Source organism: Dreissena polymorpha, chromosome 12, assembly GCF_020536995.1.
Source record: "Dreissena polymorpha isolate Duluth1 chromosome 12, UMN_Dpol_1.0, whole genome shotgun sequence".
NCBI lineage: Eukaryota > Metazoa > Mollusca > Bivalvia > Myida > Dreissenidae > Dreissena > Dreissena polymorpha.
In genome coordinates this window covers 63,344,711-63,372,043 of record NC_068366.1, presented here as the reverse complement: position 1 = coordinate 63,372,043, position 27,333 = coordinate 63,344,711, and the positions used below count along the sequence as shown (strand labels likewise).

The 27,333-nt window shown below is 34.7% G+C and overlaps 1 protein-coding gene across 1 annotated transcript in view; it reads left to right on the top strand.

The window, feature by feature from the left end:
• Positions 1-12,512: 12,512 nt before the first annotated feature.
• Positions 12,513-27,333, top strand: part of LOC127852668 (afadin-like) — an 80,172-nt gene continuing 65,351 nt past the window's right edge. The window contains exons 1-2 of the mRNA XM_052386618.1: positions 12,513-12,804; positions 24,259-24,451. Coding sequence (XP_052242578.1) covers positions 12,700-12,804; positions 24,259-24,451 — 298 coding nt within the window. The 5' untranslated portion in view covers positions 12,513-12,699. The remainder of the gene's footprint in view (positions 12,805-24,258; positions 24,452-27,333) is intronic.

Here is a 27,333-nt window from a genome sequence, read left to right as displayed (position 1 = left end):
AATTTATGGACTTTGATAAAGAGCTTAAGCAAATTTGGTCAGCGCTTGACGACCGCGTTAAACGCATCGACGCGCGAGTGTTGTCGCTAGAAGAGAGAGTGGGTCCGCAGACGACGGTGGCGGCGCAGATGGCCGAGACGATGGTATGTTAGAGAAACAGCGGGAGGAGCAACGTGACGACGTTGCGTACCAAAGTCGCAATTTAGTGTTCACAAATGTGCAAGAAGACAACTCAGGCGGCAAAGAGACGACGGAAATAACGGAAATACAGTTACGGAAACATTTACATGACACCTTTAAAATTGCAAAGGGCATTGCAGACACGATCCGCTTTGAGCGCGTCCATCGCTCACCTGGACAGCCAGTTTCCGGTAAGATACGCAATATCGTTGTCAAATTTTCTACTTTTAAGGACCGGGAGATGGTTCGTAGACAATGGAAAATCATGTCAGGAACCCAATCGTCAAGTTTTGAACAGTTCTCACCGGATGTGCTGGAGAAACGTCGGAAATTAGTGCCCAAAATGAAGGACGCAAAAAAGAGGGTAAGCGGTCTTGGATCGTTTATGTTACCCTCTACGTGGACGGCAAGCCTGTGAGACCGTAGGAACATGACGGGGATGCACTTTCTATCCTTTTGTCGAACATATATAGTATTACTAGAGACAAAAAGGAAAAGTCCTGACGTTGTAAATATTTTAAATCAGTCTGATATTTGTTTCATTTACGAATCATGGTGCGATTCTAATAGAAACATAAATTTAAAGGGATACATTTCTCATAATATCGTAAATTTCAACATAGAAGAGCACGTAGAAATAGTGGAGGAATTTTGTGTAATATTATAAATAACAATTAAAAGATGGCATACAAATAATGAAAAATCATTTCGATACAATCATCTGGCTTAAACTTGACCATTTATATTTTAATACGCGGAACGATATTTTTGTATATGGAGCTTATATCTGGGGTGAAAATTCACCAATGTACAATAGTTTAAATGTCGATTTATTTGATATTCTAGAAAAATGATTTGTTTCTGTATGACAGCTTTGGAAGTGTTTTCATTTGCGGCGATTTTCACAGTAGAGTCGGTCAAAAAAGTGATTTTATTATATTTGACAAGTTAAATGATTGTTGTGATTGCCCTGATTATGTTTCGGATAGCCGCACAGGCCGCAGATGACAGGTCATATAATAACCACGTGATCAAATTGTTAGATTTTTGTAAAGGTACATGTTACCGAATTATAAACGGTCGCGTAGGTAATACTGACCAATATATATTTTTGTCCAATGATGGTTGCTCAGTTATTGATTACTTGTTGAAAAAATAATGTATTTTTTCCCAGATTTAATCATTTACAATATGTCCTTTCAATGAGTGGAGTGATCACGCGCAATTGCATTTTTCGCTGAACTGTAATAACTACGCCGTGGTGCTGCAAACTTTTCAGAGACTATGTATAAATGGGATCCCACGTTTAGAGAGCAGTTTGCCTTTGTTTAATAACATTGTTAATACCGTTTAAAGCCACACACTTTGCCTCTGACCTTTCAATGAAATACATGTTTGTCAATACATATAGATGCAATTTGAAAGTGTGCAAAATTGTCATTAAATCTATAGCATAGTAAGCAAGTAATTTATTATTTTTCAAACGGTACCGCTTTTAAAACCGAAAGTAGGATTCCTATACGTATACGTCCATTTCGACAAACGCGATTATTTTTAAGTTTTAAAACGCAAAAAGACGGATTTATAACTTGTTTTACTAAGGATGTTTACGGATTTTACTACCAGATATATTCTAATTGGCATAAATAAAATTAAATATATAGCCTAGTTAGCAAGTTATTTATTATTTTTCAAACGGTACTGCTTTTAAAACCGAAAGAAGTGTTTCTTTACGTATACGTCAATTTCGACAAACGCGATTATAATTAAGTTTTAAAGCGCAAAAAGATGGATTTCTACCTCGTAACCATCATATATATTCTAATTGGCATAGATCAAATATGTTTCTTATTTATACTTAAATTTCCTATGCCAAATAATTTGTGTGGCTTTAAGCAGGAAATCGGTAAACTATATTAATAATATGTTACTTTTATTTACGAACAGTATTCGTGATATAAATGATCCTTTGTTTTCGAAAGGGTGTATTTTTAAAGATGAAGCTGGGTTTGAAAATTGTCTTAATAGAAATAAGAAGTGGTTTGACAATAAATGCATAAGTCCGTAAAATGGCCGTAATTTATATTTAGATGCACTTCGATGCTTCAGCACTGATAAATCGGATGCTAACAGAATAGTTTTATGTGAACGAAAAAAAGTGTATAAAAATATTATAAGAAAGAAAAAATATAACGATTACAAACGCATGCAGAATGGATAAAATTACAGAATTAAACAATTTTGGAAACATTTCAAGACAAAAACTAATAAATTTAATAATATTCCGTTAGCGGAATTTACAGATTATTTTTCGAGAATTAGCTCGGATTATTATGGTGCATAAGCGGGAAATTTTACTTGTAGTGATGATTTTAATAATGTATATCCTGAATTTGATGAACCGATAACGGTGCGTGAAATAACAACTGCTGTTAAATAACTTAAACGATTTTAAGCTTATCGAAGTGACAACCTGTTAAACGAATATTTTAAAGTATTTATTGACATTATGTCATCTCATTTATGTGATTTGTTTAATAAAATACTAAATTCTGGTTATTTCCTGGACCACCGGGCTGAAGGTATTATAATGCCTCTTCATAAAGATGGTTCAAAATCCGATGTTATTAATAATAGAGGAATAAAATAAGTGAGCTGCTTTTCAAAATTATTCACGGCTGTTATAAATAAACGTGTTGAAAATATATGTATACAACATAACATCATTTCGGATGCGCCATTCGGTAGCAAAAAGGGCGATCAATTACTGACACAATATTTATTTTATTTTCTTTAATGAATCATTATGTATTTGAAAACACACGTTTGTATGTTATTTTTGTGGATATGATGAAATGCTTTGATACTATGTATAGATATGCTTTTTGATTAAGAATCGTGCGTGATATGTATAAAAAGTTAAGTCATTTGTTAAATCATTATCTTCATTTTCAGAATACTTTAGCTATGCTGTTGGATTACGTCAAGGGGATGTATTGTCCCCTTTGTTCTTTTCTATTTTTGTAGAAGATCTTCAGTTGTTTTTGCAAAAAGATATTGACCCCGGTTTGCAACTAGATGACATTGTTTTAATTTTATGCAGACGACATTGTTGGTAAAGCACCAGAAGAAGTCCAGAACCATTTAAACAATTTATTGTAATACATGGGGACTTAAAGTAAATACTGATAAGACAAAGATAAAAAATCGAAAAAGAAGCGGATTATTGCCAAATGATAATATTTAATTTTCAAAGCTCTCAAAGCATTGAATACTTTGTTTTGTAAATGTCAAGATTTGATTTAAAGCCCAAATTCTATGTCAGCTGTTTGATGCACTGGTTGAGTCTATTTTAGGTTATTCAGCAGAAGTTTGGGGTTTTACGAAATCTAAGGAATTAAAAAGTATACATCTCAAGTCCTGTAAGAGGCTTTTAAGAGTTAAAACTAATACTCAAATGCATGTATTTATGGTTAGGAAGAGATCCTCTGTTCATATAGAGATTCATACGAATCGTACAATATTGGTTTACAAGACTATTTCCAAGCAATATATGTCCCCTACCGGATCCACCATTGTCAGAAATTGCACCATTGTCAGTTATATATATATTTGTTGCCATAGCAACCAGAATTTTTGACGTAAGAACACAATGAAATGACCTGCATAATGTCCATATTGCCATCTGTTTCATGAAAAAATATTAAGAACTTTTAAAGTTATCGCAGGATCCAGAAAAGTGTGACAGACAAACAGACAGACAGACACACAGACCGAAAACCATAAGTCCCCTCCGGTGTAACCGGTAGGGGACTAACAATAGCAGCCTCTGATAACATAATTCTGAAAACTGTATATAACATTGGAGTACCAGATTACGCCAGTGGCTGCCGAATAACATTAAGAAATTATTGGATGATAACGAGGTCAGTTATGTCTTTAACAGCGTTCATGATATTAATGTAAAACAATTAAATTGATTCTTAAAACCAGAATAATCCATGCATATAAACAAAATTGGTACCGCTCACTAGAAGATAGTTCAAGGTTAGACATTTGTAGAATTTTTAAGTCAAATCTTGAATATGAGAATTACCTTAGACTTTGTTCCAAAAAAATAATATTGTATTTATGTAGATTCAGGGTAGGTATAATGGAAACACTTAGGATAGACAAGAATAATATTGTCTTTGTTGTAATGCCCCGGATACTGAGGACGAATTTCATGTTGTAAGTATTTGTCCAACATATGTTGATATAAGAAAGAAAAAATACTATAATAATACATTTGTTTTTAAGTATGTACAATTGCTACATTCAACCAATAGGTCTGAACTGATAAAACTTTGTTTATTTTTTTTTTAAATCGTTGAGTATCAGATTCAATTTGTTAAATCGTATAACGTAATTTACCAATTGTTCATCCTCTGTACTTAAATTCGCATTTGTTTTGTATATATTCATGTTTTCGACACTTGTTTTTCTGCGTATATACATATTGACATATATCAATACTAACCAAATGTGATGTTAACGATGTACATTGTGCAAGTAAAAAAAATGTCTATCTGTATGTCTGTCTGTCATATACGTTTTAGGAATTGGTCCTTTTGGAATACATCATGTAAGTAAAGTCATGTAACTTATATTATTCTTGGTTAAAAAGTATTGAATTGTAATGACAACTGCAATGTCCATGTATTTAGATGTGACTGAAATATATTTAACTTCGGGGTGGCCTTGTATTGTGTGTGTGTGTGGGGGGGGGGGGGGGGTCAGGGGCGGAATACCCGGAGGAGACCACACCTGCCCTGGACCACCAATGCCAACCAAGCTTACATGCTTCTGGGAAGATGGATTGAACCCGGGTCGTCTAGGTGAGAAGCGCGTGTACTAACCAGTGCACTAGCCGTTACTCGCCCAAAACATTTTATCAAGCTATGACATTGTATCATAAGTGGTTGGTTAACACAGTGGGTGACCACTACTCACCAATAATGTAGAACAAATATCGGTGTGTGACCAAATCAAAATATGAGGTGCGTTTATCTATCTTGAATAGGCATAAATTTACGGCACGAGCGTTATTTAGCAAATTTAAGCATATTTAGCAGAATAAAAGGGAAATAAATAGTTATTTTATTAATTCCAATTTTACCAATGCTCGATTGGTCATGTTTGGTCCAGGTACAACTTAAAAGTACATCGGGTACTATAAAGTATAATACAATATACACCGGGTACGGAAAAAATACTCAAAAGTACCTCGGAGTCTGGCTGGGTGCATTTAAGTATATTATCCGTACCCGAAGTAAATTGTATTATACTTAGCTGAACTCGGGATACTTTTAAGTCGTACCTGAGTCGACAACGGCCAATGGAGCGCCAGTCAAGGGAAGTGATCAACGTGGCTGCTGTAGCCGGATGGCTGCCATAGTCAGGTAACCACTTTTTAGATGTTTGGTCAGCTGATTGTATCAGTCTCATTCCAAGAAACAAACACCAAACGCTTAGAAAACCGTCTTTATATAACATCACATAATCAACATGTTCATCCAAACAACCACAAGGTTAGCACAACTTATCCAACATAAGTAAATTATATTATGAAATAGATGTTTCAAACCACAGACAATATTGCTCAATCAAAATAATCCTAACAAATCACCTCATGATAAAAAAACACTGATCTTTTTGATGATAGAATATTTCACTCGGAACTTGATAACCCATAAGGGGCCGTCCTAAAGTAATTCACGCTTTTTATGCCATTTTTACCCCCCCCCCCCCCCTCACCCCTGTCACAAACTGCCACAAAATCTTGAATCCCCCGCCCCTCCTAAAGTACGTCACAAACTCACACTTTCGAACACATTTTTTTTAATTAACACCTATTTCAAATTTAATCTAAAACACAATTCACTATTAAACCGTATTAAAAATTCGCTTAAAAGAACTTTCACATTATTAAAATGACTTTAATACTAGAATAGTTAATTGTCGACAGTTGATACTTAACGAATAATAAGGCAAATATAATTACAAAATATGAAGTTAAACCACATATGCATGTGTTAGTAATATCAATAAAAATTGTTTATAAATAATTTGCACAACTCTCGATTTCATAAGTAGGGATGATCATTTACAAGCGTTAAGCTTTATATAATACTTAAAGATTGGACTTAAATTGTTCGAGCTGTTAATTAAAAAGCTAAAGTGTAATGTCAATTGTCTATTTGCCCAGTGCACCTCATCAAATGTTTTTGTCTTAGTTTGTTACCCACGTAACAACTTTGAGTTTTGATGAGCTTCCAAGAAAATAGCTTTTCTAATTCTGATGCAATAGGGCGTCTCGCAAATACACAGTTTTTTTATACGCTTAAAACGAAAGAAGGCGCAGATACACAGTTTTTTATACGCTTAAAACAAAAGAAGGAAAGACAGCTCACGAGGGAACATATCTATCTGACAACATAACATAATTCCGTCGTTATATGTTGTAAGCGCACAGTTATGTCCCCACTATGACGGCAATAACACAATACACTCCCTTATTACTGTTAATTATAATAGAGAATGGTTTATGCAAACCTGTTGAAGAGTCATGCTATTTTATTAAACGTGTTCTTTATAGTTGCACCCATCGAAACATGTCTTACTCATACAAGACATCGTATGAGTTGTGAACCCAATATTATTGATGCGAAATTTGATTCCGATCCCAATTCTTCGGTGTGAGATTTAAAAATAAAACCTCCAAAGGTGTCCAGTATACAAATAAAGGCAATCTTATCTTAAACACATAATTTTTTGTTCCTTCCTTAATGATGGTCGAATGCAATTGGCCCCTAAAATCCATAAAACAGAATTTCTACAGAATCTATTGTCTGTATTATTTCAAGGAGATGCATTTGCTCCGATAAACAAGAGAGCTTGGGAATGTAAGCATATAAGCCTTCATTGAACTAATTAATAGAGGCAATTAACCAAAGTTTATCAACACCAGTTTAGTTTTATAGTTTATTGGTTTTAGTTTTATAGTTTATTATAGTCTCATCTAATATTTACAGTTTTCACAATTCATATATAAAACATAAAGCTATAGATAAAACATTGGTCATTCATAAAATGAATTATAAGAGACTTATTCAACGCTAATCAATGTACTTTGCATGACAATTATGATCATACATGAGACAAACTACATTACCACCACCGACCCTATCAAGAATGCCATACACTTGTTTCAATATATTGTCCGTCATTACAAAATGCATTATTGCGCAAACAATTAAACATCTTAAAAGATCCTCCAATCACCATGGTCATACCTTGATTAAGATGACTGGTGGTGATAATATAAATCTCCTATGTATTTTAAACTTAAAATCAGTTTTCATAATGTATACAGTAAAATTGCTAGCCATACATAGGATTAAAGGGAAGTATTGCCAAACATCTTAAAGCCCTAAAGAGTGACCTTTCTTCAATTTCATTCAAGTGTTCTAGCAAGCAAGTTATTGCATTGTCATTGTCCCAGTATATACAATGTATTGCGAAAAATGTCTCTTAAGATTCATAAAATAGATACATTGCATTCTATATGACCATTCTACAAAAGACTTATAAGGGACTTTAATGTGTATGTATGTTATTCATTATTTACACTGATAAAACATCAGTAACTTGACACAATCTCATCTATGAACTTTTAAAATGTATTAAAACTAATACATGACTTTTCTTATGCAATATATAAAGAGAGCGGCCATAAAGGGTCAAAAACGGAGGAGTGATGGCAGATGATGAATCATAGAAGAAGAGGTGAATTGAGCACTTACATGTCGGTGCTACTCAACAAGCCAGTTCATGCCAACCCTTCGGAGATACCGCCAACTACAAAGGATATGCCAATCAAGTACTGCACACTCCAGATGGAAGAGATCCGCAGCGCCAACAAGCAATTAAAGAAAGGCAAGTATGCAGGACCTGACAGCATACCGGCAGAAGCACTGAAGGCTTACGTTAAGACCAGTGTGGATCTACACTAACATCCCTTCATCCGATATGGGAAGAAGAAATACTTCATCACATTCTCCGAGAAAGGCGACCTCAGTTTCTGCTCCAACTATCTAGAGATAACGCTTCTGTCGATCCCAGGAAAGGGTTTTAACTTTACTCGCATTCTGCTGAACCAAATGAAAGACGCGATAGTCCCGCATCTCGTGACCAACAAGCAGGCTTCCGAAATGAGAAATTAAGCACGGATCCTATCGCAACCATGCAAATCATTCTAGAACAATCACTAGAGTGGAACAAAACCATCTATGTCAACTTCATCGAGTATGAGACAGCGTTGACCGGCAGTCCCTCTGGAGACAACTGAGACACTATGGATTGCCACATTAGATCACCTATATCAACAGGAAGTCTTGTAAAGGGATGATCTGCAGAATCATTTACAAAAGACAGCTCACGGATGCCTTCGAAGTGAGGCAAGGCTACTTACAGTAGCCTTTTCTGTTCCTGCTGGCCATAGACTGGGTCATGAAGACCTCGAACAGAAGAGAAACGGAAATCAGTGGACACTCTGGAAACAGTAGACGACCTCGACTTTGGAAACAGTAGACGACCTCGACTTTGGCAACAATCTGGTTTTTCTCTATAACATCAAACAACAGATGCAGGAAAAGACCAAAATTGTTGCGGACAACTCAGCTAGACTGGGCCTAACCATCAACAGAGGGAAGAGCAAGGTGTTCAAGACTAACGCATCCAATGGCACATCCATCACAGTCCAAAGCGTGGCACTGGAAGAGGTGGAAAGCTCCACCTTTCTAAGCAGCATCCTGGACAACAGTGGAGGAACGAATGCAGACGTCAGAACGTGCATCTGTAAAGCACGAGCAGCCTTCAAGAAGCCGAAGAACATCTGGGGATCCAGTGCAAAATGCATCAACATCAAGCTCTTCAATACCATTTTGAAGACAATACTACTCTATGGAGCAGAGACTTGGAGAACAACCGTCACCTATATGACAAAACTCCAGTTCTTCATTAATACCTGCCTCAGGAAGATCCTTAAGATACGCTGACCAGACAAGATCACCAACAAAGAACAAAGCAGCAGCCTATTGACGAAGGCATCCTGTTGAGAAATTTGCGATGGATAGGACACACTGTTTGCAAGCCTGCATCCATCTCTCATCTGGAACCCCAAACGAAAGAGGAAGATAGGGCGGCGCATCCATCTCTCATCTGGAACCCCAAACGAAAGAGGAAGAGAGGGCGGCCTAGAAACACCTGGTTCTGAGACCTGGATGAAGAATTGAGAAACGTTGTGACGGGGGAAAGACTTACCACGAACCTGGACGCCTGGGGGAAGGTGTCCAGGACCACAGGCGAAGATGATATAAGATGATATTTTGTACGGTGCATTAATAATACTGATTGTTACAGTAATGTTTTCAATATTTAGTTAAATAATTTGAAACTTAGACAAAATTATGTCGAATGTGAGTTATAAATTTTCTTTCTCAAACACCCACATTTTTTCTCAAAGACGTAGAATATTCATGATGTCTTAGGGTGCAATAAATCAATTCATGTATGCTGTGTATGTGCAAAATAATTATTGATATTAAAAAAATACTTGGTTGTTGATATTGACTGTAAATTTTAATTTGAAAATAACATGTTCTCAAATGTGCTGTTCTCAATCACTCTCTTACACTGCGGTTCATGTTGAGGCACGAACGACAACTGTGCTAAGAGAATGGTTCTCAATACGACCAACACTAATTTCATGTTTGGTGACTCTGGTTTGCAATCAATTGATCTCATCTTTGAATAAGCTCCCTTGGTAATAATCAATTACTAAACATAAATTCAATGCTTTCAATATGCAATTGACATGCAAAAAGTTATGTTAAATTAAAGCCACACACCTTGAAATGAAATGCATAGCATAGTAAATTTAAGTGTAAATAAGAAACATATTTTATCCATGCCAATTAGCATATATCTGGTGGTTACAAGGTAGAAATCCGTCTCTTTTGCGCTTTAAAACATAAAAATAATCGCGTTTGTCGAAATGGACGTATACGTCTAGAAATCCTACTTTCGGTTTTAAAAGCGGTACCGTTTGAAAAATTATAAATAACTTGCTAACTAGGCTATATATTTAATTTTAACTATCTCAATTAGAATATATCTGGTGGCTACAAGGTAGAAATCCGTCTTTTTGCGCTTTAAAACTTAAAAATAATCGCGTTTGTCGAAATGGGCGTATAAGTATAGAAATCCTACTTTCGGTTTTAAATTTAAAAATAAAATAAATTACTTGCTTACTAGACTATAGATTTAATGACAATTCTGCACACTTTCAAATTGCATCTATATGCATTGATTAACATGTACTTCATTTAAAGAGGTGTGGCTTTATGTAAAATAAATGAAAACTAATTTCAATGAGAACAGTATGAGGTAGAAATAAATGATTGCAATTTTTCAATTCAAAGTGACAAATGATTTAAAGGACATCACAGATTTTCATTATCAAAACTGTTCAGATCTCAATTTCAATTTTAAAAGTAAAATCTGCAAAATACTTGTTCAAGTGTTATAAAATAAAATTGTATGCGCCAAAAACTATGTAAAATAGAACATTGTCAAGTAAAACATTTAAAAAACCGCCTCTACTGGACACTATGACTTCAGGGTCAAAAGTCTGTCAAGAAAATGTAGGTTATATGAACATGATAAGTAAGTGATGCAGGTTAACATAAATACAGTTGCCTTATTAGTTTATAAATGTTTTATTATCCTCCATACAACTTCAAGTATTTGTTTAGTTGATTGGTTTGCATAAAATATTATGAGTTTGTAGGGCGAAGTACTTCTACGTTTCTGAGCAATTGAATATTTAAACTTGAAAAATATAATCACTATTAAAAATATAGTTTTGCAAGACACTTTCATACCCAGAGATGTGTACATTCCTGAATTATGTGCCCTTGAACATTGCCTTTTTAGCAAGCTACTTTTCTGTTTACAGAGCCATTGAACAGAAACTTGACCTCTGACTGAGCCATGAGCATGTCTGTTATACCTGTGACATTTAAACGGTGTGGGGGATGGGTCATCTTTGTGACTTTCTTCAGCAGCCTTCCTCTCTTGATTGATACACTGACACAATGGTTGTTTGATACATGTGAATCTGTGAATGCATATGAGCTCGCTCTGTTAAACGCTGACTACACTTTCTGGCTAGACTGGATCTCGCTAACAACAGACTTTTTTTAAATGAAATATACCATTAAAGCGAAAAGTGTCATCTTTGATTGGACTGATGCGGACTGCAACGTCTACTCTGGAATGACACTTTTGGCACATGCATGAAATCCCTTTTTACCAGAACAAGGCTCATATGTTTGTAACAGTTTGTCTGTGTATTTGGACACAATACAGCTTTCCAGCCTCTAACTTCATTATTCATTTTGAAATTTTAATTTCAAAATATATTGCCACAATATTCATTATGTGGATACTGTATGCTAGTGTAGACATGTGTCCCAAGCTCTGAGGTCAAGGTCAATCTAAATGAAACAAAAGAATTTAGTGTGATACAGCTTCTTTGCATTAGAACTTCTTCATTCATCACGAAATATATACATATACATATAGAAGCAAAATGTTCACCATGTGGAGTTAGCTTGTTGCACACATGATCTATACTCTAGCTCATAACACTTAACCATCAAAGATCATTATGCATGATATAGCTTTTTCAGCCTGTAACTAAATTATTTACCTTTCACAAATTAAAATGTAAACGTATATTGACGCTCATTTTAATACTTTATTATAACAATCAAATTTTTAAATACACATAAGCATCATGGATTGAATATACAGTAATGATGGAAAATGACATACTCCCATGAATTATTAAATGCAGAAAAACTATTTATTTAGTAATATAAAACTAATATAACTTATAAGAATAAGATTGTTTTGTTTTGTTTTCAAATGGACAGTTCAGCTTATATGAAAAGCAAATGTTTATTTAAAATATAAAAGAAAGTTGTAAGAATTAAGGTAAGGTATTGTTAAATATTGAATTCACAACTTACAAATGTCATTAAAGCTATCATCATTTCGTCAGCTTATTTATTTGGAAGCCGCCTTTTACAAAATACAGTATACAATTAGTGTCACTATTCATTTGTACAGTATACTATTGGACAGGTAACTTTCATTTTGAGAACTCCCCCGTGATTTGAATCAGCGCGCACCTTGATTAATTTGCATATCAGAGAGAAACTGCGCATGCGCTTTACATTCCGAAAGATGGGAGGCCGTTGAAACGGTGTGAACTTAAGCAACATTCCTACGATTTGTGTTTACAATGTCGTCGTACGGATAGATTCAAGGAATATTGATTTTAAATTTGTGAATTATTGTTTTAAATAAAAAGAAGCTGATTGATTGTGGATATATGTAAAGTGCGGGAAAATGGTGAAGTCGGAAGAAATACGGGACCGTCAAAAACTTGCAAACTTAATCACTCAGTGGAACTTAGATCATTATGATTTGTTTGAATTGAGTCAGCCAAACGAGGTAAAGTACACCGACTATTTTACGTTTTTGATAAGAATCTTATTTTTTTTCCGCAATACCATGTGTTTTTGTTATCTATGCACACCTGTACAGGTAAATCCAGGTAAGTATACAAATTGTCAACACAAATCACAAAATGGCCGACAATATCTGAGGTCAATAGAATTTGGCACCGAATTCGCTATGATAAATGGCTCAGGCTATCAAATCATGCGCTAGTTAACATAAGTTTCATATTAAACGATTAGCGCAAAAAGTAATGAATTGACACCTTTTTCTCAGCGGCTTTGGCGAACCGATTTTCAAATGTTATCTCCCTTTGTATCAACTTCCTGATACCCATCAAAATTATTTGTCACTAGTCAAATATGACAGGATTGGCGTTTGTTTATGTCCTGCAGCAAAATCTGGACGAAATGCACTGTGATGTAATGTTAGTCCATAGTGAAAACATGTCCTACTTAAAAGGGTTTCAGATTCTTTTGAAGTACATTTCGTGTACACGTGCAGTACATAACATATGTATGTTAAAGGGGCCTTTTCACAGATTTTGGCATGTTTTAAAGTTTGTCATTAAATGCTTGATATTGATAAAAAAGCTCCAGTAAAAAAATCAAGACTAAAATTTAAAAAAGAGAAAAAGTAACCCTCAGCAGGGCTTGAACCACTGACCCCTGGAGTCCTGGAGTAAAAAGTCGACCACTTAGAACACCTCGCCATCCTTCCGGATACAATGACGGATGTATTTTATACTTTATATAAGCAATCCTCATGGTTTCACAAAATATAAAGACAACAACAGAACTCTCCAAATTATAAATTCGTTTCATGTGGCAACGCTTTATAATTTTCAGGTTTTTAAATCGTCAAAAGATGCATATAATGGCTATTTTAGAGCATGGTAAATGTTCAGTATTACTGTTTCTTCACAAATATCATAACAAAAACGAAAATTTGCGAATCTGAAACAACTTTTTTCAATTTTGTCAGTTTACCAAAACGTGAAAAGGCCCTTTTAATACAAACATGCATTCAATTTCATTGAATGATTCAGTTAAATGCAATGATTTTATGGGCAAGTTTGGGGATGAAAGTCGCCCACTATTCTGCAGCTCAAAGGGCATCTATAATTGTCTGTTAATTCCCTCTCATTGTAAGATTAATGTTAAAGAGACTAAATTTGGATTTAACAGATACTAAATTTGTTAACTTAAAGGGGCCTTTTCACAGATTTTGGCATGTTTTGAAGTTTGTCATTAAATGCTTGATATTGATAAAAAAGCTCCAGTAAAAAAATCAAGAATAAAATTTAAAAAAGAGAAAAAGTAACCCTTAGCAGGGCTTGAACCACTGTCCCCTGGAGTCCTGGAGTAAAAAGTCGACCACTTAGAACACCTCGCCATCCTTCCGGATACAATGACGGATGTATTTTATACTTTATATAAGCAATCCTCATGGTTTCACAAAATATAAAGACAACAACAGAACTCTTCAAATTATAAATTCGTTTCACGTGGCAACGCTTTATAATTTTCAGGTTTTTAAATCGTCAAAAGATGCATAAAATGGCTATTTTAGAGCATGGTAAATGTTCAGTATTACTGTTTCCTCACAAATATCATAACAAAAATGAAAATTTGCGAATCTGAAACAACTTTTTTCAATTTTGTCAATTAACCAAAACGTGGTTTAATACAGACATGCATTCAATTTCATTGAGTGATTCAGTTAAATGCAATGATTTTATGGGCAAGTTTGGGGATGAAAGTCGCCCACTATTCTGCAGCTCAAAGGGCATCTATAATTGTCTGTTAATTCCCTCTCATTGTAAGATTAATTTTGAAAAGAGACTAAATTTGGATTTAACAGATACTAAATTTGTTACCTTAAAGGGGCCTTTTCACAGATTTTGGCATGTTTTGACGTTTGTAATTAAATGCCATATACTGATAAATGTAAACATTGGATCTAAAAAGCTCCAGTAAAAAATCAAGAATAAAATTTTAAAAAGGAAAAAAAAGTAGCCCGCAGCAGGGCTCGAACCAGTGACCCCCGGAGTCCTGGAGTAAATACCAATTAGACCGCTCAGCCATCCTGCAAAGTATGTATAGGCAGTGATTTTTTTTGCTTTAATTTGTTACAGCCTGTGCCTTTTGAATTGGGAAAAATAGCGCGATAAACCGTGAAATTGGGAAAAATAGCGCGATAAACCATGAAATTGGGAAAAATTAAGCATTATAAATAGGATTATAAGTAACAGAAGTGATATTGTTTTTAAGTGCGTGTTCAGGGAGTTTTCTAGAAAAGGAGTCTGGTCAAATTGTTTTTTTTTTAAATCAATATAGGTGGCAAGTTTGGGAATGATTTATGGACAAAAATGACTAAATTCAAGTTATATATTTTGTAAGATGTTTAAAAAATAAAGTTGAGACCTAGATTTAAGAAATCATAATTAAGTTATATGAGACTTCTTTAAAAAAAAAAAAAAAAAAAAATTTTTTTTTTTTTTTTAAGTTGGGCTTTTTTTTGGGAAATTTTGGTCAGAATTTTGGGAAAAAACGTGTATTTTTGCGATTGGGAAGCAGCCGAAATTCGGCTGTAAATTTGAGCAAAAAAAATCACTGATAGGTAATGTATTTTATACTTCATATAAGCAATCTTCGTAGTTTCACAAAATTAAACGACAACAACAGAACTCTCCAAATTATTCAATCGTTTCGCGTTGCAACGCTTTATAATTTTCAGGTTTTTAAAACGTCAAAAGATGCATATATTAGCTATATTAGACCATGATAAATGTTCAGTATTACTGTTTCCTCACAAATATCATAACTAAAACGAAAATTTGCGAATCTGAAACAACTTTTTTCAATTTTGACAATTTACCAAAACGTGGAAAGTTCCCTTTAAGGGTTCCAACAATTTTTATAAAACAAACAGTAAAATATTTTTTCAAAGCATTTCATTAAAGCTTTAAAATAAATTAGAATAAAACCATGTTGTCAAACACTTCTCTATCAGAAGGGCATCACAATCTTTCCCCCAAAGTTGAAAGAAGACACTGAGTTTGCAAACTTTTCATTACGATTTAAGCGCAATCACAGCTTTTCCTGCACTTGGTGAAATGTTTGAGACTGTCATGTGCACATTTTATGTTATTGTTATTAAAATATTGTAATAAACATTAAATTTTATAAAAATTGTTGAATTAGAAAATAAAATGCCTTAATAACAGTGAGGATACACGTTTAGCACATTATATTATATATATATACAAAAAATAACAGCATTTGCAGATGTCTATGCATTGAAAAGGTTATGTTAATCATTTATAATCTTGTTTACTTTACAAGTGTCATTTTAATACCACCCATATCAGTTGTATCTCTGTACTGTAAGTTGTCTGTAACTGACTGCAGTTGCAGTGATTTAATATTGAGCATTTCACACAGTTAAGCTTGTTTATATTAAACTGTTACACCTTCTACCTTTCGCAAAGGGTTTTCATTCCTTTATAACATGAAAGTTCAACCCCAAATGACAAAATAATCGGTACAGTACAAGTGTCTGACGACTGACGGTCCAGCACTTTTGGGAATAAATTAATAAAACAACTGTATCAAAGACAAGAATAGTTTGTGATTTTTTAGTCAGATGTTATTGTAGCAGACCCTAGTATATGTAATCCATAATGGATTGCGAAACAACATTCTTGGGATGTAAAGCTTTTGTATGTTGCTTGTCTGGCCAATTATCTAATTTTGATCAGCTTTTGTTGTGAAATTGGAAGTGTTATTAAATTAGACAGGTCATAATTTTGTGCAGCTTTTTGGCAGCAAATAAAGGGCATCATTGCGAAATTTGTATGCGCATAGATGTTTTGTATTCATCTGTCTTTCTACTAATGACATCTTGAGTTTATTAAATTTAAATTCTTGTTTGTTTTTTTTTGCATTATTTATATTAATATTATTCTTGTTGTATTGGGCTCACATCAGCCCAATGCAAAGATATATGTTTTAAGTTTGTGTATATTATAGCCCCGTCACACCGGACTGGCGTCCTTACGGAGGCCTAAGACTGTGTTTCTGGAAATTTCTGAATGTCCTAGTAAGGACGCCAATGATTTTTTGGTAAAATTGATGTTTTTCGCCTTCCCGTCACACCAGCTTCCTGGTTTATGGTTTTCTGCCTCATCGCGGCGTCCTTAATACGTCCCTGGTGACCTTACAGATTTCGTACTGCGTCCTTACAGCGACCAAAGCCGACCATATGGTGTCTGAGCGGCGTCCTTGGCGTTCTTATTGCGACCATAGTCGTTCTGAGGACACAAAGGCGTGACAAAGGACGTACTAAGGTCGTCGTACGGTCACCTTGCAGTCAATGATCATTTTCTTTGGGTTTGAGCGGCGACCACACGTCGTCCATGGCGACCTTACAGCAACCCTACTACGACTACTGCGTCTCTACGGCTTCCCTATGACATCCTTAACAGAACGCCGTAAAACGCCCGACTTCGGCGACTACTTTGAACTTGTTCAAAGTGGTCGCAGTGGGCTCGCGTCCTGAGCAATTTTCTGCGTCCTCCAGGGCCCTTGCTCCACTTTGGGGGATTGGGGCCGGGGCCCTTAGAGGAGGAAATTTTACGTTGTTTTGGGCGAAAGGGGGAATTTTAGAAGATCTTTTCACCAACTATTCAACACTTAAAATTGCTATATTTTAATGTAATTTACATAAATATACATTTAATCAAAGGTTAATAGCACGATACCAGCTGGCAACATAGGTATAAATGTAAAAAAAAATATAACAATTTTTTTTGGAGGGTCAGGGCTCAACATTTACTAAAAAACAAACTTGCCCTGCCAGGCAAGTAAAATAAAGATCAAAATGATACACCACAAAACATTTTTATACCCCCACTAAACGAAGTTTAGGGGGTATATAGGAGTGGGCTTGTCGGTCGGTCAGTCCGTGTCCGCTCTCTAATTCAAGTAGTTTTCATCCGATCTTTACCAAACTTGGTCAGAAGTTGTATCTAGATGATATCTAGGCCAAGTTCATGAGCCTTTTTGAACATGGGTCACAGTGCTTTTTTCCTTCTTTGGGACCTGCCGAAAAACGGCCCTTTCCTCTTGGATTTTTTCCCCCCTCAGCAGGTAAATTTTACCCCAGACTTCATTTTTTTAGACTTAAAATACATGATGAACCTGATCCAGTGTAGAAAATATAACATATTGCATAATTAAAATTTAAATTATGTGTTGCCTTGAATTTGTTTTAAAAACAGCAAAATATGTTACATTGGTTATTTAAGACTTTCTTTATTTTCCCCCAAAATCCGCATTTCGCGAGAAAAAACTTTAAAAGCTGACCAAAATTTCCCAAAAAAGCCCAAATTTCACCCCCCCCCCCCCCAATTTATTTTTAAGAAAGAAGTCTCTTATGACTTATGACATTTAACTCTAGATCTCAACTTTTTATTTAAACATCCTGCAAAATATATAACTTTAATTTAGTCCTTTTTGTCGATAAATAATTCCCAAAATTGGCATTTTATCAATTGAAACAATCCCAATTTGACCAGACCCCTTTTCCCAAAATGGTTCGAAAAACCCTGAACATGCACTTAGAAATAATTTTAATTCTGTTACCTATAATCATATTTATAGTGCTTAATTTTTCCCAATGTCATGGTTTATCACACGATTTTTCCCAATTTCATGGTTTATCGCGCTAATTTTCCCAATTCAAATGGCACAGGCTGTAACAAATAAAAGCAAAAAAAATCACTGCTTTATTTTTTGTAGAAAACGATTTTATATCAAGTTGCAGCACATTTTATACACACAAAAAAGCAAAAATAGCTAAAAGTATTTTACAGATATCCAGGGCAGGTTCTCGTGACATCATGATTTTTAACACGTCAGACGTCATAAAACTTATTTAAACAGGCAAAAAATGCAGAGTTTTAGCAATTATATTTAATTATTTCTTTTGAAATGGGAGCATTAATTATGATAAATAGAAAAACAACCTACTGCCCTGCCATATAATTCTTGTAATATATAAAAGGTCACATTATCAATATTCTGAGAAAAAGTATTGCTGTATCAAATTTTTAATTTGAAGTGGTCAGTTTCAATTGCAAAGTGTTCAGTTTCTATCAGTACTCAAGAGACTACTTTCTCAATGAAGATCATATTCCAGTGATGAAATTCCAATTAGCACCACAGATTATTACCTGTTCATGTTGTACCTCTTAATGCAAAGAACATATGCTTCACCCATAAACAATGTTCTGCATAGATGCATAGGCTTCCTGGTGGGAGATGCCAATGATTTTCTTATAGAACCTGGATTTTTGTGGTGAAAAATACCTTTGCATGTGAATGAAATTATCTAAACTTTGCTCATCAAACTAAAACTTCAAGTGATATTTAAGTTAGTTAAATACATGTGCGGTGCATAGTGGATACTGTATGTTTGAAACATTGTGAAAAGAAACACAGTGTTATACAGTGCTAGAATTTTTACGAATATTTGTGCTGATAAATCTTTAAGTTAATATTTCATGTGGACAATATTCCTGGTATTCCCATAGAAATACTCAATCCTACAATAATAGCTGTCTGAAATTGAATAATTCATTGTGCAGACTGTAACCCAAAAGGATACAATATATTATAAACTATTAAATGCTTTTGTACCGGGGTATTTTGAAATTGTGTAATGCTCATAGAAATCAGTGAATAAAATGGACACCGTAATATATATATAGGTGTTTATTTCTATCCAATAATCCATCGATCCATGAATCGAGGTGTCAGTGATTGTGATTGTGTGGGACATGCTTTGTAGATTCTTGGAGGTTCTTGTTATATGTTTGTGTATGCTTATCATGGACGGATGCTGATTTACATGTACAAAGATGTCAGAGATAATTGTCCTATATTTACCATAATTTGTCCATATTGGTTTATTGGTACTACATTCAATAAAATTTAATGGGCTTCCTGCTACATGTCGTGGTGAACTGCATTATTTGGAGGATCTTTTGTTTCTATTCCCTAAAGAGAAATATTAGAAATAATGCTTGCTTGCCAGAGCTCACAGCAGTAATGCATTTCCTCCTGGAATAATTGTGGACAATAGTACTGATTACTAATTGACTATTAGAATCATATGTGGATCAATCATATTGCCACAGGGGGCTGCACTTTGAACAGCCAGTTTGTGAAAGTGGCTATTAGCATGGAAAAGCATGCCTATTAACTCAATTTCTAAAAAATTGTTGTTTTTTTTTGGAATTGGGAATTTTTTTTTTCAATTGGGAAAAAAAACAACCAGATTTTCATTGGGAAGTGGCATAGGGCGGAAAAAGCCTGTATGTTGATTATAATTCAGGGCCCTCAATCTATTAAATCTGCCGCCGAAATTTGGCGGCAGTTCCCCACCTGAAAAGTATACTTTTTTCCCCTTTTGGGGGGAAAAATTTCCCCTAAAATTTTTTTTTTTTTTTTTTTTTTAATAGAAAGATGTGTTTCATGATGATTATTATATCTTAATTCTATTTCAATTTAATCTTTGCAAACATACTAATTATGAAAAATGCAATGAATATAGTGCAAACATGTACAAATGTAATAATGAGAGAGTAAGTAAAAAAATCCCCAAAAAAGGGAAACGCCGCAAAATTCCCCCTCCTAAGGGCTGCGGAATCCTTCCCCTAAAGTAGTGTGAGGGCACTGATATTGATCTTTAAAATGTTGCATTTATTTACAGCGATTTTCCTTGTCCAATTGGGAAAAGTACCCGTACCGGTCCGATTGGGAAAAATTGAGTCGTGAAAACCTCAAAATTGGGAAAATCGAGTCGTGAAATCCTGAAATTGGGAAAATCGCGTCGTGAAGTTTGGGTCTTATTGAATACATCATACAGTTCATACTTAATTGAACATACCCATTTAAATAATCATTTGCAGGCATGCCTTAATGACCATTAAGTTATAAAGTTTATATAAATAACAAAATATTATAAAGAACACACCAAATCAATTACTAGTTGTTTTAATCTCTTTTAAAGCAATGTCTCTCTCTTTCATTTTTGTGAAAATTTCAACAATCTTTGATGTTTGATCATCACTCAGTTGCTTGCATCCCTCCCTGCACAGCATCATTATTGCTGTCAATGTGTCCTGTGATAGATGGTTCCGATTGGTTTTTTGGCATAATATTTGCTATTATGACTCATTTCAAACTGCGATAAGGTTACAAACCGACGTAAAACAGTACGCTGGCTGCCTGGCAAAAGAACCGGAAACAGTAACAACTCTATTGATTGAATGCGCTGAATAATAAAACCCGAAATTAATCGAGCGCGTGGTTACACACAACTATACGATTTTCTTTGTTCGCTCGCCGAAAGTTGGTTTTTTACGAAACTTTCTATCGTTTTGAGAAAAAATTCGGACGCTGATTGGGATTTTTCCAGATGCCGATTGGGAATTTGGGAATTTTCGCTTGATTGGGAAAGTACCGTTTTGGGAATTTGGGAATTTTCGTTCGATTGGGAAAGTACCGTTTACCGGTACTTTATAAAGAAGGAGGAAAATCGCTGATTTATTTAAAATGTGCATGTTGGGATTTTTCTAAAAAAAATGTAACATCAGTCTGTTAAGACTTATTCTTAAATGTGCACAGTTACGGCCCTTGTTCTTATCCAGTCTTCTGAGTCTTTGGTCTTCACTCAATCATGCTGATCTTTGCTGGTGTTGACAGTGCTGTCAAATGTAATAAGAATGGTATGTTTGTGTTCAACATTCTGTTGATACTATGGAATGCCAAGTTTCAAATATATCAAAAATTATGTTTCCATATTTGGATGATAGGATTGGAAGTGCTATCAAAGACACAAAGGCTATCACACATTGTATGGAATTGAGATAAAGCCTTGCTCTGGGAAAAAGAGGCCTAATGCATGTGCTTTACCCTTTGCATGCTGGGAAATTTGTCGTCTGCTTAAATGTCGTCTGCTGAATTTCTAAAATTAGCATTTTCTTCGATATTTTTCAAAGAATACTATCAGAATAGCAAACAGTTTGGATCCTGATGAGACGCCACGTTCTGTGGCGTCTCATCTGGATCCAAACTGTTTGCAAAGGCCTTTAAAATTCGGTTCCCGCACTGAAAGGGTTAAAGTGTTGTCCCATATTTGCCCGTGCAGTCCACACTTCCCACCTGGCTACAAATAGGTTTCTGTTAAAACAAGAAACAATAAAAGGCTGAAAGTGTTGTCCCTAATAGGCTTATCAGGGACAACACTTAACGCACGTGCATTAAGCCCAGTTTTCCCACAAAAATACTAAATCTTAATTTAACTGTGTTAAAATTGCAATCTATATAACAACAGTGTGTCCATAATTTGGATGACAACAATATGTTTGAAGATACAACTCTGAGTAAATGATGGATCATACAGTGTACAACAATATTCAATATTGATGATAATGATCAGAGAGTGAGTTTGATGTTCCTGCATGGGACATGAGTTTATTGAGCTGCTTTGGCTTTCTCCGCTGGAAACGGCATTGCAGAACGCAAGGCGATGGGTCCTCAAACAAGGTTATTGTTGTAAGTACCTTGGTTACTGTGAGTCAGAACTTGTGGTGAATGTAACCAGACCAGGGGAAACCTATGCCCTTATTATTAATGGCACAACACAACTCGCTTGCTGCGTTTACTCTTTACTTCATTTATAGTTCACATAATTTTCAACAAATTCCATCTTCCTATATTACATTCTTAAGCATTCCTTCAAAACTATTAAATTCCTATCAGATCTTATTATACAAATTCCATCCTCCTATTTCCAACTGTCTCTCGAAACTTGTAACTGACTTTCTCACTTTTTCTTACTGACCTCTACTTCCTTCCTTCATAAACTAACTTGTCACTCTTTTGAAACCCTTTCATCCCTAATACCAAGTCACACCTACACATCTCACTGACCTGAATCCTATCTCTCATCCAACATACAGTACCTTACTTCCTTACTTCTATAAGACAGTAACTAATACTTGTAATCAAGATCAAGTTAAACATGTGGTTCCAAGTAACCTTCTACTGCAATTCAGTAGACAAAGAAATCATATGCAAACATATTAACAAAAATCAATTCAATATCTTTGAAAATATAATGTACTCATTTAAAATCAACAATCAAAATCAAATAATTATATAATAATATTTGTAACTCTGTGACAGTGAACACTAGTCAAGCCCAGTTGCAACTAGTGTTTTTCCCAGGCATCTGTAAATCTGTTGTATCTGGTCTTGCTAAAGTTTAGAGTTGTCAGTTGTAAATAGGCAGAATTGTAACATTTTCTTGTTCTTATGTACTTATATAAGAATACCGGTTGCTTGATCAAACTGGTGATTTAGATGACAGTTAGTTGTATGGTTTTGTTAAATAAATAATCATCAATCAAAAATCCAAATGGATAAAAGTATTATGAAAGTTTTAAGTGTTTACTACACTTTCATCTGTCCGGTCTTCACACTAACTACAAGCCCAATAGCCAGGGGCAAGTGAATTTTTATTTGGGTTTTTATTAATTCAGTTTCAATATAATTATATTATGATTCTGGCTTCATGATAAACCCTTTGAAGATTGTCAGTCTTAAACCAGTGTGTTGTTTTTTTGTTCAAATTTGGGTCCGGTAGCAGGGCCGTGGTTTGGCCGTTTTGGGGGCCGAACTGGCTTGATTCCCCCCTTGAAATAGTATACTTTTTCCCCTATTTCAGCTAAAAATTACCCTCTCCAATTTTTTTTTTTTTAAATACCTATGTTGCCAGCTGGTATTGTGCTATTAACCTTTGATTAAATGTATATTTCTGTAAATTACATTAAAATATAGCAAATTTAAGTGTTGAATTAAAAGATCTTCTAAAATCCCCTTTTTCGCCCAAAACGACGCAAAATTCCCCCAATCTAAGGGCCCCGGCCTCAATGCCCAAAAGCTTAGCAAGGGCCCTCAGTAGGGGGACCCATTCCCAATGGAAAAAAGTATATATTTTTCCCGAATGGGACCTACAAATTCCTGATGGAGTTTCCAAGAAAAGATTTTTTTTTAAAGTCTAAACATGACAATTATATCCAAATCTTGCGCTATAAGTTGAACCTTAGAAAATATAATACTGAAATCACTTTTACAATCAATTAGTAGTAATGAGTAACTCGCAGTCTGTTCAGGTTTTATGCTGTTTGCTGCTCATCAGTAGCTTAGGGTTGGAAATAAAGCCTTAAAAACTTGAATCTAATCAGAAAGGTCTTCAATTAAATATAACTTTCTAAGGGACTACTAATGTGTCAAAATACTAAGTGGGAAAGGGTTAAACAGAATTACAGCCCCATATACAACATTATGTCATTGTGTTACTTGTATTTTCCAGGGTTTGGAGTTCCATGGTGTGGTGAGATTCTATTTCCAAGATGAGGACCACAATGTTGTCACCAAGTGTATCCGCGTGGCCAGCTCAGCCACCACGAAGGAGGTCGTGGACGTGCTGGTGGAGAAGTTTAGACCTGACATGCGCATGCTCACCGCTAATAGATACAACCTTTTTGAAGTGCACATCAATGGAGGTATGAAATTACAGTTTACGTATTTTGAGGTTTGGAAATAATATACAACAGTGATTTCAATGGATGTTGGAAACCAACAGTTAAAATTACTTAGTGTCTTTGAATGCTCTGTAAATGATTCTTAGTTAAAAAAACACGAGAGAAATACTAAGATTATTATGCAAGAAAAAAAGATATATTTATATATTATGTAAAATATAGTGTTGTCTTCCTGGTAATATGTTCAAAATGCTTGCATCAAAAAGAAAGATGCTGCTTCAATTGAAGTCACTGTACAATATGAACAGTATGTGCAGAATTAAGTCTATTTGCTTTCATAAATACTCAAACTGATCAGTTATTATAAAATCCATTTTATTGAAAGGCAAAAAAAATTGGGGTGAAAAGATGCATTCATGGGTTAGAAAGTGCATTTTACACCCACTATTTATTGATACCCCCACGCTATGATAGCCTTTACACATTACTTGATTGAGTCACATGCAACTGTGTGGTAGGTTTTTATCTGTTGCATTAAGGCTGTTTTTGGATATTAAAACCCATTATCAGTCAGTTAATCAGTTTTTAAAACAAAAATATATTTGTGCTTCTTCTTTTCATGTACTTTGTCATCATACATCCAACCTTAACTCTGTTTTTGGATATTTAAAACCCATTATCAGTCAGTTAATCAGTTTTTCAAACAAAAATATATTTGTGCTTTTTCTTTTCATGTACTTTGTCATCATACATCCAACCTTAACTTCAGGGTCTTCTTAGGAATCACCAAATGTTGTTAGAAAATTTAATTAGCATACACTAACAGATGTATCTTCAGAGTTGATTGACCCTAGTTTATACTGATTATACATGCCATATGTTTACTTGTTTGGGGTGTATGGGGAATTGTCATTCTGAATATTTTGCATTCCTTTGATGATTGAAAATAGGTCATGTATACACACTACATGTAGTTATTCATAGTCAGTGAATTGAATATAAATGTACCAATATCATAGTTTTAAGAATTAAGATTCTGTTGATTTTGCCAATAAAAAGACGTCCCATAAGCTGATTTTGTACTTAAAAACTGTATGTGGCTAAAAGCAAAATTGTGTAAATGTTGTGACTATAATTTCACAATTGGGTTGCTTTTATTCAGTGGCTCTCCCATAAGCATTATCGCATCACTTATGTCATATTGACGGGGGTTGACCATTGGGTTTTTTAATATTTATTAGAAGCAAAGTGAACATTGCTTTGTGCAAAGTAACTCGCAGTCTGTTCAGTTTTTATGCTGTTTGCTGCTCATCAGTATCTAAGGGTTAGAAATAAAGCCTTAAAAACTTAAATCTAGTAACAAAGGTCTTTAATTAAATTTGATTTTATGAGGGAATGCAAATGCATCTAAATTTCGATCTAAAAATGGTAAAGGGTAAAATGATACTACAATGTCATGTATGCTGTTCATGTGTTACCCGTTTGTTTTATGTCTCACCTTCACTGTGTGCATTTTCTCATTATTGTCAATGGATACTGTCAAATTGTCTTCTTGTTAAATTAGGAGGTTTCAAAAAAGAAGAAATAAATAATAATAAATCTTAACTTTTAATTAAAGTATCTAGTTAACCACTATCAAGCTTTACAAGTTGAACTTGAGTAAATAAAATATCAAAACACTTGTATTCTCAGTTTTTTAGTATTTATTAGCCAAAAAATAAAAAACAATTACTCCAGGACAACAGATAAGATTTCATGTCAATTTGTTTTCACTGCAAGCTTTTTGAAACAATTAGTAGGGGGGGGGGTATATTGTTTTTGGCCTGTCTGTCTGTCTGTCTGTCTGTCTGTCTGTCTGTCTGTCTGTCTGTCTGTCTGTCTGTCTGTCTGTCTGTCTGTCATTCTGTCCCAAAACTTTACTGTACATTAAAGTTTTGCAATAGCTTTTGAAATATTGAACATAGCAACTTGATATTTGGCATGCATGTGTATCTCATGGAGCTGCACATTTTGAGTGGTGAAAGGTCAAGGTCATCCTTCAAGGTCAAAGGTAAAAAAAAATCTGTCCCAAAACTTTACTGTACAGTAAAGTTTTGCAATAACTTTTTAAACATTTAACATAGCAACTTCATATTTGGCATGCATGTGTATCTCATTGAGCTGCACATTTTGAGTGGTGAAAGGTCAAGGTCATCCTTCAAGGACAATGGTGCGCATGCTGCTAATGACATTTTCTTAGCACGTCCGCGTGAAGAACAAGATGTTGACATTTTTGCGTACTTTTTTCGACGGAAGAACATTTTTATGTAGACACCGTTCTGAACCGGTGTTCATATAAACTTGTCACTAATATTACGACCGCACTAAAGGTTACAATATACTTATTCAAATCAAACACAGTACGGAGGGAATCGGTAAAATAAAACGACAAAGAATCGATTGCAATTCGTTTTCCAATTTCGTAATCGTTTATTGTACGATCGATTTTTATGTCCCCCACTATAGTAGTGGGTGACATATTGTTTTTGCCCTGTCTGTTGGTTGGTCTGTTGGTTGGTTGGTTTGGGCCAACTTTAACATTTTGCAATAACTTTTGCTATATTGAATATAGCAACTTGATATTTGGCATGCATGTGTATCTCATGTAGCTGCACATTTTGAGTGGTGAAAGGTCAAGGTCATCCTTCAAGGTCAAAGGTCAAATATATGTGGCCAAAATCGCTCATTTTATGAATCCTTTTGCAATATTGAAGATAGCACTTTGATATTTGGCATGCATGTGTATGTCATGGAGCTGCACATTTTGAGTGGTGAAAGGTCAAGGTCATCCTTCAAGGTCAGAGGTCAAATATATGTGGCCCGAATCGCTTATTTTATGAATACTTTTGCAATATTGAAGATAG